Source organism: Mustela lutreola, chromosome 1 (genome assembly GCF_030435805.1).
Source record: "Mustela lutreola isolate mMusLut2 chromosome 1, mMusLut2.pri, whole genome shotgun sequence".
Lineage (NCBI taxonomy): Eukaryota > Metazoa > Chordata > Mammalia > Carnivora > Mustelidae > Mustela > Mustela lutreola.
Window position 1 is genome coordinate 285,760,835 of NC_081290.1, and position 13,710 is coordinate 285,774,544.

Consider the following 13,710-nt stretch of genomic DNA (forward strand, 5'->3'; position numbering starts at 1 on the left):
TGAGCACACGGAGCCCATTACATCGCTGGCTGTGGGTTCCAGCACAGCCTGTGCCGGCGAGCAGGCACCTGTCCTCTCAGGGGTGCTGTGTCTCCGTCTGAACGCATCCGCCGGCCTCGGCCTCGGGAAGCCACAGCATCTTCACGCCACGGCCCTGCTCTGCCCGCAGCCTCCCTGGGCGCACCGAGGTCTCCCGGGCCAGGGTCACCGGCCCCCTGCCAGGATGGGGGCAGAATCCCCTCCCCCAGGAGGGGTAAGGGAGGAGCAGCGACAGGGGGGTGTCCTCCCATGGGCCCTCTGGTCAAAGTCCTGACCGGCTTCGAGGAAGCTCATTTGCTCTGAGCTCACGGAGCCGTTGGTGAAGCCTGCTTACGTTCCCTGCTGAGTTTTCCAAGAGATCCAGGAAAAGTGGCCAAAGGACAGATTTTTTTTTTTTTTTGAATGTTCGTGTTCTCAATCAATGATCCGGTCAGCACCCCTTTGGGTGGGGGCCCGACATCCCCGCTGCAGCCCCGGGCTTCCGCCTCCAGGAAGGTCCGGGGGCTGTTACGTGGATGCACATTCTGACGGCCCCCCGGGCACATGGCTTCACAAGGGTGACACGGGTGTCCCATGTGCCTGCAGGGCCGCCTTCTCCCCGCTTTGCGACCTGAGTGCTGGCTCCCTGGCCGGGGTGTTTTGGTCCCCAATTCGCCGGTGGCCACATTTCCTTTAGGGTCTGGGCAGACGTACGAGTCGCGTGCCGGGGAGTTGCGAGAATGATGACTTAGAGGCGAAATGTCTTATTAATAAAGGCTTTCTTGTCGGGAAAACTACTGGAAAGTTGCTTTCAAAGTAAAAGCAGTGGGGGGCCTGGGTGGCTCAGTGGGTGAATCGTCTGCCTTTAGCTCAGGTCAGGACCCCAGGGTCCTGGGATCAAGTCCCCCTTCAGGCTTCCTGCTCAGCGGACGTCTGCTCCTTCCTCTCCCTCTGCCTGCTGCTCCCCCTGCTTGTGATTTCTCTCTCTCTCTCTCCCTCTGTCAAATAGATAAAATCTTTTAAAAAATTAAGTAAAAAAGGGACAAAAAGAGCACACCAGCCCAAAGGAAAGCAGTGGGAAGCTGAACCAAACAGGCCTCACCTGCCAGCCCGTGGGGGGATGGGCTTGGGGTCTGTTTTTTAATTAGGGCCCAGGACTTTGGTTTATAATTTCTGCTTCTTCAGACAGACAAAGCAAGTTGAGAACAGAAGGGCCCTCGAGCTCTCGTCACCAAAGGAAGATGCGGGAAGGCGGGAATCAGCCAAGATGTACCATGCGCCGGGACGCGCTCCTCCGAAGCAGAGGGAGCGTTCCAGAAGGAAAGGGGTCTCTCCAGCAGTCGTCCGAAGGTGGTGGCACCTCTCAGGTACCCAGGCACACCCGTGGCCTGGCACGTGCCCACTCCCCAAGCCCTCAACTTCCGAGCGCACAGGGTGCACGAGGGTGTCCGACGACCACTGACCCAAGCAGCCAGGGCGGCAGCCGGCACCCCCTCGCCCCTCCCTGGGTCAGGCCTCCTGCCCCTTAATCTTCTTCTCACCCCAGTCTGCTGAAATAGGACTGACAGGAAGTCAGGTGTGCCCTTGAGACCCCCCTAAGACCCCCATCACAGCCAGGGGTCTGACAGGGGACCCCTCGCCAAGTCAGGTCTCCGAGACAGCGCCCCTCCTCGCCCTCCGGTCAACCAGGGCGGGCACTGAGCACCCCAGGTTAGGGCCCTGGTCCTTCCTTCCCAGCCAGCTGGCCTTGACCCCCGTCCTCCAACGCCCCTGCATCCTTCCCCGTCCAGGCAGAGGCAAATGGCCCTCCCGCTGTGTGTAGGAAGGTTCTAAGACTAAAAGTAGGACACCCGCCGGGTGGGATCCTCACGGTCATCTGTCCTGTGTGTTGTTCACTCCAGGGTCCCCAGTGACGTCAACCAACCTAATGTCCTGCTTGGTGCGTGGGGAGAGGGTTGCGGCTCCCTGGTAAGTAACGGGGGCCTCCAGGCACCTACAGGCAGGGGGCCCCCCCGGGTCGGCCACTGCCCAGGATTTCAGTGGCCAGTGAGGTCCTGCCGGGTGGCAGGAGGAGCTCCGGCTGGTTTTCAGCAGGTGGCGTCATCCTTCCTTGGGAGCCTGGAGGTTCCTCTCTCGTGTGTGCGCCCCTTGATGTCTGTGAGCAGGGAAACGACAGTCTGGGCCTGGCGCAACCTAAGGAAAGATTCACGGACTACGCCTCGAAGGTCCTGGCTCCTGCGTGCTTTCTGTGCCCCCTGCCACAGGACAGTCTCCTCCGGCTGCTCTGCCGCCCGCCCGCCCCTCCGCTGCCTCTAGGGGCTGGGGCTTGTTCCCCAGACCAACACCCCGCCCCCCAAACAAGGGCTCCACCACTACCCGACCCTGCTCAAAACAGCTCTGTGTCCAGGACCAGGGAGACACGGGGAACATCGCCAGGGACTGTTTCTGAGATGGCATGTCGGGGAGGGGGACACCCTCCATTCCCAGGCTGGAAGTCAGTCAGCCCCCCAGGAGACAGCCCATCGGCCCTGGCTGGTTTGCCGCTTCTTGGCAAAACAGGGCAGGCCACTGGGCCCCGGAGGCAGGGAGGCGAGGCCTGAATGGCTTCCGAGGCTGAACCCACGCTCCAGCCAGGGCGCACCTGTGAGGGCAGGGGGCGCCTGCTCCATACCCCTCCCCCCAGGACCACCCCAGGGGGCTCATGCTCCAGGGCGGTGTGGCAGGGGAGGACCCTGCTCTCAGCTTTTGCAGCAAGAGAATGCAGTGTGGGTGGGGGCCTCTCCCTGGCCAGGACCTGGGTTGGGGGTGATGGGCCTGGGGTTCACTGACTTAGTAATGACTTGGGCCATTAAACCCCCCCCCCCCCCCCCCCCCCGCCAGCTTTTGGCATTTCCCTGTGTGGGCCGATGGGGGCTCCCTATTCAGTGTATGGGTGATGGAGGCCATCTGCGGGGTGATGGGGGCGGGGCCCTACCTGCAGGGGTGATGAGAATTCTCCACAGGGGTGACGAGCACTCTGCAGCGGTGATGGGGGTTCTGTGGGGTGACAGGCGCTCTCTGTGGGGTGGTGGGGGGCTATCTACAGGGGTGATGAGAACTCTCTGCAGGGGTGCCGGGGGGCTCCCCCGCGGGGTTTGGGGTCTCTCCGCCGCCCCTGCCCCTCCCCCGGTGCTCACGACCACCGCGCAGCCGCCCCCGCCGGAGCCGCGCTACGGTCCCTCTCGGGGCTCTGCTCGGCGGGGGCGCGAGGGGCGGGCGCTGAGCCCGGGGACCGTGACGCGGCGCGCGCTCCCCGCGAGCCGCATAAATAGCGGCGGCAGCTCCGGGCCGCGGACACGTCGAGGGAGCCCCGCCGCCCCGCTTCCTCCCCGTGGTCCTGCGGCCGTGCCATGCGGTGAGCGCCCCGGCCCGGCCAGACCCGACGGACCCGACCGGACGCCCGGACCCGCCGCCACCTCGGGACCCCCCGCCGCCCCGCGACCCCCGCCGCCGCTCAAGGTACGGCGCGCCCCGGGGGGGCCCCCGGCGGGCGGCGGACCCCTTCCTCCCGCCGCTCCGCGCCTCGCCCGCCCCGGGACGTTCCCGGGGGTCCCTCACTCCTGTCCCGGCTCGGTCGCGGGGGCGTCGCACGGCGCTCGGGCGGCGTCGCCCCGGCCCCTGCCGCCGCTCCAGCCCCGGGCAGCGCCGGCGTCCGAGCCCCGGCCGGAGCGCGCCCCGGGGACGCCGCCGCCGCCCCACGGCCGCGCCCCGCCTTCCCCCGCAGATGTCCGGCGGCGGCGCCCTCCTGCTCGCCGGGCTGCTCCTCGCCGCGGCCCTTTCGGCCTCCCCCGGGCTCGGGTCACCGGTGAGTGCGCGGCGCGTGTCCCCGCTGGGGGGGGGGGCGCGAACGCGGGGGCCCGGGTGCGGGGACGGGGGGGGGGGCGGGGGGGGACGCGGGGGGCCGGGGTCCTGCAGCCCCGGGGCTGGGTCTCCCTTAGACGCTCCCGGATCCTCCTGGCCTGGCCCCTCTGCCCGCCCGTGACCGGCTCCGGATCTAAACCAGGAAAACCAGACGCATCCGCAGCGGGTCCGTGACCCCGGGAGGGAGCCCCGGTACCCGCCGGTGCCCTGAACGCCCCAGCGTCCTCACCAGGGCTCAGAAGCAAGTGGGCGCCCCACGTGTTTGGGGGTTGAGTCTAGTGTGAATTCTTTGGGAAAGCAAGCCGTCCTGTTTTCCTGTGGAATATAGCTTATCTGGGGGCAAAGCTGAAATTCAAGTGGGCCGGGGCATGCGAATGCCCGTGTCATGCCTGGGAAGCCTGGTGAGCAGCCAGTCCTGTCCATCTTGCTCTCGGGGTTTACGTCACTTGCCCATTATGTGACAAGAGTATTAAAACTCTGTGATGTAAATTCTGTGAGGATCTGAGCTGGGCAGCAGCTTCCCAGACCACCGGGGTGGGCTATGCAGAGGCGGTCTTCGAGGCTTCTTGGAGCCCGGGGAAATGACCCTTTTCTCCCCTTTAAGGTGAAGGAGAAGAGAGGCTGGACCCTGAACAGTGCCGGCTACCTTCTCGGTCCACGTGAGTGACACACGGGCCCTCAGAGCCGCCCCTGCTCGTTGCGCTGAGCGTTTGTGTGAATCCTGCTCTTACGACCTCTGCGCCGCCAGTCCCCACAAGGACACGCTGATAGTCCGGGTTTAGTTAGGTCAAGGGCGATGGGGTGGGGGGCATGAGACTCAGGCAGGATGGATTTCCATGGAAGTTGGGGATCAGTGGATTCAAAGCCTTGCCACATCGGTCCGTGGAGCCCTTTCCCGTGCCCCGCCCCCAGCCTCCCCTGAGCCCTTACCCCTCACTCGCAGCAAATGGGCAGATTCCTGGGTCCCCCCCCCCCCCCCGCCATCTGTCCCTCCCAGCCTTGCTCCTTCTTGCTCAGGGATCTGTGTGGCAGAGAGCAGGACCCAAATGCCCAGGGCAGGAGGAGAGCAGCGAGAGGGAAATGTCTGCGGGACGTGGATCAGTGGGGTCAGGTGACGAACATGGGACAGTCCCACTGGGCAGGACTGAGCCTGGGTCCGGGGCTAGGGGCAGGGACTCGCATCTGACCCCGCGGAGCATCAGGAGGAGCCCACACCCCTCACCAGGGCCTTATGCGGACACGGGTCAGATGGCCTGAGTCCTGGGATGTTTCCAGAAGGGACCTGTGTGCCACTGTCAGCCTCATTAGCACTTTCTCTGCTTCAGAAGTTCAGATGTGGGCGGTGTGGAATGGGAGGACACTGTCGCTGACTTGTCATAGTCCCACAGGGTCCCAGACCCCCCTGGGCCTTACCTCTGTGCCATGAATCTACCAGCTGGGAAGTATAGCAGGTGGGGGGGGGGGTGTGTGCGCGTGTGCGTGTGCACGTGCGTGTGTGCCAGCGTGCAGAACCGGAGTGTGGGGTTTCACCGCTGCCGTCAGTTCCCAGACCTTGCCAGCCTGTGGGTGGACTGGGACTTGGCGCCCTGTCCTTGATGTGACACTGTCCGGACACAGTGTGACTTTAGGGCTTTCACGGCGCAGAGAACCCCGTGGGCCGAGCGATCCCCAGGCTGGCGGTGGCCTGGAGACCAGCTGCAATTCTTAGTAAGGGCAGGAGGCAGCAGGAATTAGGGAGACGGTGTGTGCAGACAGGTTACGCCTCCAGGTGGCCCAGGCCCTGAAGGGGACAGTCGGGGGCCCCATGGGCTGTGTGTGGGCGCCTCCCCCTCCACGCTCCTTGCCGGCACTCGGCTTCCTGCTCGCTCTGTCCTGGCACTTGTAGAGTTTAATTGTGTTTAATTGTCCTAAAGGAGACCACTGGGGGGGGGGGGGGACCATTTACTTTCCCTTCCAATTGCTTTCACACTCGCAGCTTTCAAGCTTGCAGGCATGGCAGGTTTGGGGACAGTCATCCACCCTAAAAGGAAACACAACAAACCCTCCCCTGTGTATTTACTGCCTCCTGCACCAGGAAAGGAGGCATGTTCCCTTCCCACCAGCAGGGCGTCGGGGGCTCTGGTCTCAGGTCAAAGGCAAGGCGGGCCCCACGCAGGCTGTCACTGTGAGTGGAGTGGCCTCGCCTGCAGGAGGGACAGATGTGCTCCAAAGGCACACGTTTTCCCGAAGCCTTGGAACCCTGAGCTCCGTCCCTCGGAAGGCGTCTCCTCTCTGCTTCTGACCCCAAAGAAAGAAGGAACCTTTAGCAGAGACACTTCTGTGACTTCGGAATACTGAAGGCACACACAGTCCTCGGGAAGACAGGGACCCGAGTTAGAAAACAGGCTCTCGTTTAGTCTCAGCCTTCCGTCCGTCAGGCTGGGTCAGCAGAGGCTGTACGTGTAGACGAGCTCATGGCGCGCTTTGCGAGGTGCCGGGGTCCGTCGGTGCGGGACGCGGTCCGACGGCGGCTGCGGGAGTGTGACTGCACTCGAGCCATGGCAAGGACCGCGGTTCTCCCCGGGGGCCGTGCGTCCCCCCGAACTCCGGCTCTGGGGAGAGGGATCAGTGTTCTTTGGCTTAGCCTTGCAGATGCCAGTTCCCCAGGCGAGCGGCCACGAGCCCCGAGTCACCCTGACCCCGTCCTGTGGCCTCATCTGCTTCATCCCCGAAACACCCCAGATTGGCTGCTTCTCTCCCTGCCGGGCCCCTGGGTTAGGGCCTCATGCCTTCAGGCTGGGTTTCTCGAGGGTCACGATCCCTGCTTTCGCGCCAGCTGACACGCGCACGAGCACACGCACGCGCAGGTAGGTGCACACGCACTTAGCCCCCTGCTTGCCTCCCTCCCTGTCCCCCGCCGTCCCGCTGTCTTGGTCTGTCTCCGGCTGGCTCCAGGCCACCTCCCACACGGCTGCCAGAGGGGTCTTGGAAGAGGACGTCTGATTAACCCTAACCCCTGTGGTCTCCGGGAGAGGCCCCGCTCAGACGCCAGCACCTCTGGGACCTCAGTCCCTGGGGCCCGGGCTGCTCTGCTGAGCGCCGCGCTCCCTCTCGCTCGCCTCCTTCCTCTGGCGGAGGCCCAGCAGCTGTGGGGATCCACGCCTCTGGCCCTGACACCAGTTCGTGGTTCCACGAAGAACGATCTTTCTGCTTCTCTGGTTTCCCTGTGGTGAAACTCTTATTCTTATCCTTATTATGTTAATAATATAATAATAGTAATTATTATTCTTACAGTCCAATCGTGCGTGCGCTCTGTTTATCACCAGCCGGGCTGTCTCTCTTTGGGAGAGGGGAGGGTGTCCCAGTAGGAGGAGGTGGACACTCAGGTGCTTCCCTCTCATTCCTTCTGCAAACAGATGCCATTGACAACCACAGATCGCTGCACGAGAAGCCCGGCCTCGCCGGCAAGCGGGAACTCCCTCCTGAAGACGAGACAAGGCCAGGTGAGCGTGCCTGGGTCACCTCCCTGCCCGTCACCTTCAGGGCACACACGGTGGTGGAGTATCAGGCCCCTGCACACCTCCCACCTCCCGGCCTGAGCCGGGCCCGGCCACGTCCGCCGTCTGCTGGAGGGCCCAGCGTCGGGGGCCCAGGGCGGCCACAGAGGCAGAGTCACTAGGCTCAAGGCCTCAGAAGAGTCTGGTCTGACCAGGTACCCCCCAGCCCCCGCTGTGCTAAGCAGGGCCCTGGGGAGGGGTCCTGGCCAGTCCCCTGGCTTCCGGATGCCCCGGCCGCGGATGAGGCTGAGACCCAGAGCGCGGTGCGGCAGGCGACAGACACCGATTCTGTTTCCTAGGAGGCTTGGCCGGGTCGCCGGCGGAGAGCGCTGCCATGCGCACCATCATAGAGTTTCTGACTTTCCTGCATCTCAAAGGTACGTGACATGTTACCAATTTTCAATTCCACTTCTGAGAACCCTGCCCACGTAAAAAGCCTGTCGAAGAAGGATTCCGTAGAATTCTCCGGATTCTCCTGGGAAGTAACCAGCCCTCCACTCCGATTCCTCCAGTCACCACTGCTGGGTGGGGAGCGGCCGAGGGGCGGCGGTCGTGGCGGGCCCCAGCACTGGCCCTGGAAAGGGTCTTCAGAGCCGCAGGGGAACCGGGGAGAGAGAGGGCCTCCGTCCCACTCCGTCCGCTGGAGCCCTTCCTCCTGGCAGGGTAACATGTGCGGGGGTTTTCGGGCCACCGCTCCCCGTAGGCCCTCGTACGCCGTGACTCGAAAGCACGTCCGCTAGCCCGTACTACAGACGGGTCGCTGGAGCCCTCCTGGAGAGCGGGCCGCACGCCTGTTCCACAGCCTCTGTCCTAGACCTGGTGTCTTCCGTGGACACGTAGACGGGCGAGGCCACCCGCGGCCCGTTGCCACCCAGCACCTCTGCGTGGTGCTTGTCATCTGGGCCACGGAGGGAGAGAGCTCGGACGGAGGCCGCAGTGCCTAGGAACCCTGGGAACGGAGCACGGGGAGACGGGGACCGGGGACGGCGGGGGAGGGGCGCTGGGATTCTCCAGGAGAGACCTCTGTTCGACAAGTTTTGCACTTTACAATTTTTGTGTGACTTTGGCAGAGCCGAGACTAATTCCCGGGTTCGGTTTTGATCCCCGCGCTCTGCTGGCTGGACCTGCCGCCTTGGGGAAAGGAGCTGCGGGCGGTTGGGAGGGAGGAGGCGGGAGAGATCTCCGAACCCATACGCAGGTTCCCTGGGCCGGAGCCCTGCAGAGCCTGCGGCGAGCTCTCTGCTGGGGAGATCCACTGCGGACGCTTCCCGCGACGGGCAGACCGACTCCCCCGGTTCTTGCTCTTTGGTTAGCTCGGTGTTCTACTTTGTAACACGGAGCTTCTTTCACTCGGAGATTCTGATTTCTATCACTCCAGCAGGAATTACACTTCTGGTAGTTTCAAACGCGTCGTAAGTGGGAGACTTGAGTCATCAGGAGTGAGACACAGGAAGGGCTGCTCTCGATTTCGGGGCTGATCCTCGGGGAGACCCTCAGGGGGGCGAGCTCAGGGGCTCCGGCGTGTGTGCCGGGGGCTGTCACCGTCGCTGGTGCAAACGTCAGGGCTCTGCTAAGAGCATTCCTCCATTGCAGAGGCCGGAGCCCTGGAGTACCTGCCCGACCTGCCCGAGCTGCTGCCCACGGCTTCTGCAGAGGACGAGCAGCCCTGACGACGCTCTCGGCTGGCTCCTCTGTTCCCCGGCGCCTACGGTCAAACTTGGACCTGATGGAAAATCTTGTGCCAACTTACGTAGAGTGACCAGTCCTGTCCCTTCTGCTCTGATGCTGTGTTGTTAGGGTTTTGTTGTTAAGACTTTCTCCCCCTTTGGTCATTCTTTTGAGCAGCAGAATAAAAAAATAGCAATGGCTTTCGGTTGTCCTTTCCTTCCATGTGTCTGTCTGTCCCCACTGTCCTCAGTGCGAGTTAGCAGGTGCAGCTTGATTAAAATCCTGTGCAGCAGCCGGAAGTCTTCAACCCGCATGCCATCCTCCAGAGCAGGTCCCAGCCGCTGTCTGTGGGCGTAACTCAGTCCTCAGGGAGTCAGACGCAGCCACGGGCCTGTTTCCTCTCTGGGTCTTTGGGTGTGATCTCTGTTTTGCTTGTGTTGGTGACGGACTCCCCCTGTCGTGGCGGCGTTTGACCGGCGGTTTCTTTAAAAATGAAACATGTAGCTACCATTCAACCCAGCAATTACACTCCTGGGCATCTAACCCAGGTGAATGAAAACTCACCTTCACACAACATCCTGCGCATGAATGTTCACAGAAGCTTTATAAAAGCAAAACACTGGAAACAGCCAGATGCCCTTCAGTGGGGGAATGGCTAAGCGGCCACACATCCACACCACGCACCCACCACCCAGCAAGAAAGAGTGCCGGACTCCTGAGACGTGCACCAACCCAGGTGAATGGCCGGAGAATTCTTCTGAGTGTACAAAATCCTAGAAGGTTGCATACTATGAATCCATTTACACAGCATTCCGGGAATGACGGAGTACAGAAATGGAGACGAGAACAGTGGCTCCCAAGGCTAGAAAGGAATAGGGCGAGGAGGACGATGCGTGCGGCTCGGGGTTCCTCGAAGGGATAGAACTGCTCTGCCTCTTGACCATATCAATGTCAGGATCCTGGTCGCGATACTGTGCTAAAGTTTTGCAAGATGTTACCGTTCGGGGGAACCGGATGAAGGGTACGCAGCGTCCCTCTGTATCATTGATTACAAGTACTCGTGAATCTACAATTATCTCAAAATGAAAAGTTTAGTTATTTAAGCTATTAAAATATATTTTAGGGCTTTGATATGTACACAAGTGAATTCTACCAAATATTTAAGGAAAACATTATTCCAACTCTACAATCCCTTCCCAAAGATAGAAGCAGGGGGGACATACTAACTCATTCTAGGAGGCTAGCATTATCCTAATACCAAAACCAGAGACATTATAAGAAAATCACAGACCAATATCTCTCATAAACATAGACATAAAATATTAGCAAATCAAATCCAATAGCATATAAAAAGAATTACACACCATGACCAAGTGGAATTTAACCCAGGTATGCAAGTCTGGTTCAACATTCAAAAATCATTTAATGTAATCATCACATCAACAGGCTAAAGAGGAAAAATCACATAATCATATCAGTCAGTGTATCTAACTGAGCTCTTTCTGTATCCAGAAAAAGCATCTGGCAAAATCAAACATTGATGGTAATTTTCAGCAAACCAGGGGTAGAGGGCAGCTTCCTCAGCTTGAAATGGAACATCTACCAAAAAACCCTACAGCTAACATCATACTTAATAATACAAAAACAAAAGCTTTCCTGCTAAGATCAGGAACAAAGCAAGGATGTCTTCTCTCGTCCTTGGGGACCTTGTAGTTGAAGTCCTAGCTAATGCCAGAAGACAAGGGAAAAAAAGGCATATGAATTGGGAAGGAAGAAATAAAACTGTATTTGTTTGCAGATGACATGACTGTCTGTAAGGAAACAGAAAATCAACAATAACAACAGTGCGCCTGGGAGGCTCAGTGGGTTAAAGCCTCTGCCTTCGGCTGGGCTCCGGTCATGATCTAAGGGTCCTGGGATCGAGTCCTGAATTGGGGGGGTCTCTGCCCGGCAGGGAGCCTGCTTTCCTGCCCCCTCTGCCTGCCTCTTTGCCTACTTGTGATCTCTGACTGTCAAATAGATAAATAAAATCTTTAAAAAAACAAAAAACAAAAAAACCCCTAATAACAACAACAATAAAAACTCCTGGAACCAAAAAGCAATCATAGTGAGGCTGCAGGATGGAAGGTCCATATACAAAAGCTAATTGCTTTATGGAGCCTGGGTGGCTCAGTTGGTTGGGTGACCGACCCCCCACTTTTTTTTTTAAGATCTTATTTATTTATTTGACAGAGAGAGATCACAAGTAGGCAGAGAGGCAGGCAGAGAGAGAGAGAGAGAGAGGGAAGCAGGCTCCCCGCTGAGCAGAGAGCCAGATGCTAGATGCTGCAGGGCTCGATCCCAGGACCCTGAGACCATGACCTGAGCCAAAGGCAGAGGCTTTAACCCACTGAGCCACCCAGACGCCCTGGGTGACCGACTCTTGGTTTCAGCTCAGGTCATGATCTCAAGTGTCCTGGGATGAAGCCCTGGGATGGGCTCCCTGCTCAGTGGGGAGCCTGCTTGAGAGTCTCTCCCCACGCCCATCGCAGCCCTTCCCCCCCTGCTCTCTCTCTCTCAAATAATAAGTTAATATTTTAAGAAAAACCCAAAAGTTGATTGAGTTCCTATACAACACCAAGGACAAGTGACATTTGAAATTAAAAATATATCATTTATGTTAGCACCCAAAAAAGTGAAATACATACAAAATCTATATAAGATCCACATGGGAAAACCACAAACTCTGATGAAAGAAATCAAAGAAGAGCTAAAAATAGAAATATCCCATGTTCATGGATATGAAAACTCAGTATTTTCAAAATGTCCATTCTTCCCAGCTTGATCTATAGAATCAATGCAACCCCAATTAAAGCCTCTAAGAGTTATTTTGTGGGTGAAACAGTTTCCAAGGCTTATATGGAGAGGCAAAAGACTTAGAATATCCAACACAATATTGCAAAAAAAAGAACAAAGCTGAGGGACCGACAGCTACCTGAGTTTAAGACTTACCGTAAAGCTCTAATCAGGGCAGCGTGGTCTTGGCAAAAGAAAAGATGAACAGATCAATGGAATGAAACACAGAGCCCAGAAACAGACCTACATATGACAAAGGAACAAAGGCACCACAATGGAGCAAAAATAGTTTTTTCCAAGAAAAGCTGCTAGAACAGCTGGACATCCACATATGACCAAAAAAAAAAAAAAAAAGGGAATCCCGACACAGACCTTACACACTTCACAAAAATTAACTCAAAATAGACCATCTACACAAATGTAAAATCCAACACTATAAAACTCCTATAACATAGAAAATCTAGACAACTGAGCACGGCAGTGACTTTTTAGATACACCAAAGTCACGATCCGTAAGAGGATGACAGATGACGTCATTAAAATGTGAGACTTCTGCTCCGCGAAACCACTATGGAGAGGATGAGAAGAAAAGGTCCTAAGAGAAAATATTTGCAAAATACAGATCTGATAAAGGACAGTTATCCAAAATACACAAAGGACTCCTAAAGCTCAGCCATGGGAAAGTGAACAACCCAGTTAAAGATGGGCGAAGGCCTGGACAGACCCTCACTAGGAAGGGTGCACAGAAGGCGAGCCACCACTTGAAAATGACGTCGTACGCCGTCAGGGAAGGGCCAAGCTTCAGCCCACGGACAGCGTCACGCTGGTGTCCCACTCAACTCCGCCCACGGGCCTTTGTAGGGAGAGCGTCTGCAGAAGGCACCGCCCCTTCCTCCAGGGGTTCTTCTTTTCCCCAAACTGAAGCCCCCGCACCATCTTCATCTTCGAAGAAACTTCCATCTTCCGTTCCCTAAACCATGCTTGTCTGTTGCGGTCTTCAGCCGTATCCCCACTGGGGCTGGGCAGGACTTGAGGTGACTAGCGCAGGGCTGTGTGAGGGAGGAAGAGCTTCGGCGCCAAGAGGAGGACCACAGACAGGCTCCTGCTGATGTTTGCCGGGCAGCAGAAGGTTCTGTCTTCAGGATGATTCACAGGTTCCCAGTTTTCTGCATTGTTTACAAGCTCGTGGTTAACCGAGGAGAACACTTGCAGCTTGTGTAACATAGAAATACGGATTTGGTCTCCGCACTGGTTCCTGACGGGGCCCCTAAAACACTTGTAATTTCTTGGGTGGCCAGAGTGTCTTTTGTTCTAATGAGGGGACTCTGGGCGGGCTCCTGGCTGGGGGCTGGTCACCAGAAAGACCGAGGCACCTGCTCTGGGGAGGGGAAAGGGGCTGGAGATCGAGCTGGTACTTCTTTGTGCCTCTGGCATGGAGCGGCCGCGCACAGCCCGACAACACAGGGCTCCGAGTCTCCGGGCTGGCGACGACCACCGGCCAGGACGGTGGCACCCCAGCTTCCCGGGGACAGAGCGCGCTCCTGATCCTTGCCCTGTAGCCTTCTTCACCCCGCTCTTCCTCTCATCCCCTAACAGCCTTTACGATCCGTCGGTAATAGTAGGCCAAGTGTCCCCCTGAGCTCTGTGAGCGGTTAGAGCAAAGCGGCAGACTCGAAGGCGGGCCCTGGGGACCTCCAGTGGCAGCCAAGTCAGACAGAAGTGTGTGGGTTCCCCCGGGGGCCCAGTACTGGTA

At 58.4% G+C, this 13,710-nt stretch overlaps 1 protein-coding gene across 1 annotated transcript; it reads left to right on the forward strand.

The window, feature by feature from the left end:
* The first annotated feature begins 3,269 nt into the window (after nucleotides 1-3,269).
* Nucleotides 3,270-9,316, forward strand: GAL (galanin and GMAP prepropeptide). Its single transcript, XM_059159031.1, has 6 exons — nucleotides 3,270-3,516; nucleotides 3,782-3,862; nucleotides 4,523-4,577; nucleotides 7,314-7,400; nucleotides 7,754-7,831; nucleotides 9,048-9,316. The coding sequence occupies exons 2-6, from the start codon at nucleotides 3,782-3,784 to the stop codon at nucleotides 9,122-9,124; spliced, it is 378 nt and encodes a 125-aa protein (XP_059015014.1). The 5' UTR covers nucleotides 3,270-3,516; the 3' UTR covers nucleotides 9,125-9,316.
* Nucleotides 9,317-13,710: the final 4,394 nt, after the last annotated feature.

Excerpts from the sequence above, each read along its gene's own strand:
- GAL (XM_059159031.1), top strand. The coding sequence starts at position 3,782 with ATGTCCGGCGGCGGCGCCCTCCTGCTCGCCGGGCTGCTCCTCGCCGCG. Across the intron at positions 4,578-7,313 it reads CGGCTACCTTCTCGGTCCAC|ATGCCATTGACAACCACAGA; the intron begins GTGAGTGACACA and ends TTCTGCAAACAG. Across the intron at positions 7,401-7,753 it reads TGAAGACGAGACAAGGCCAG|GAGGCTTGGCCGGGTCGCCG; the intron begins GTGAGCGTGCCT and ends TCTGTTTCCTAG.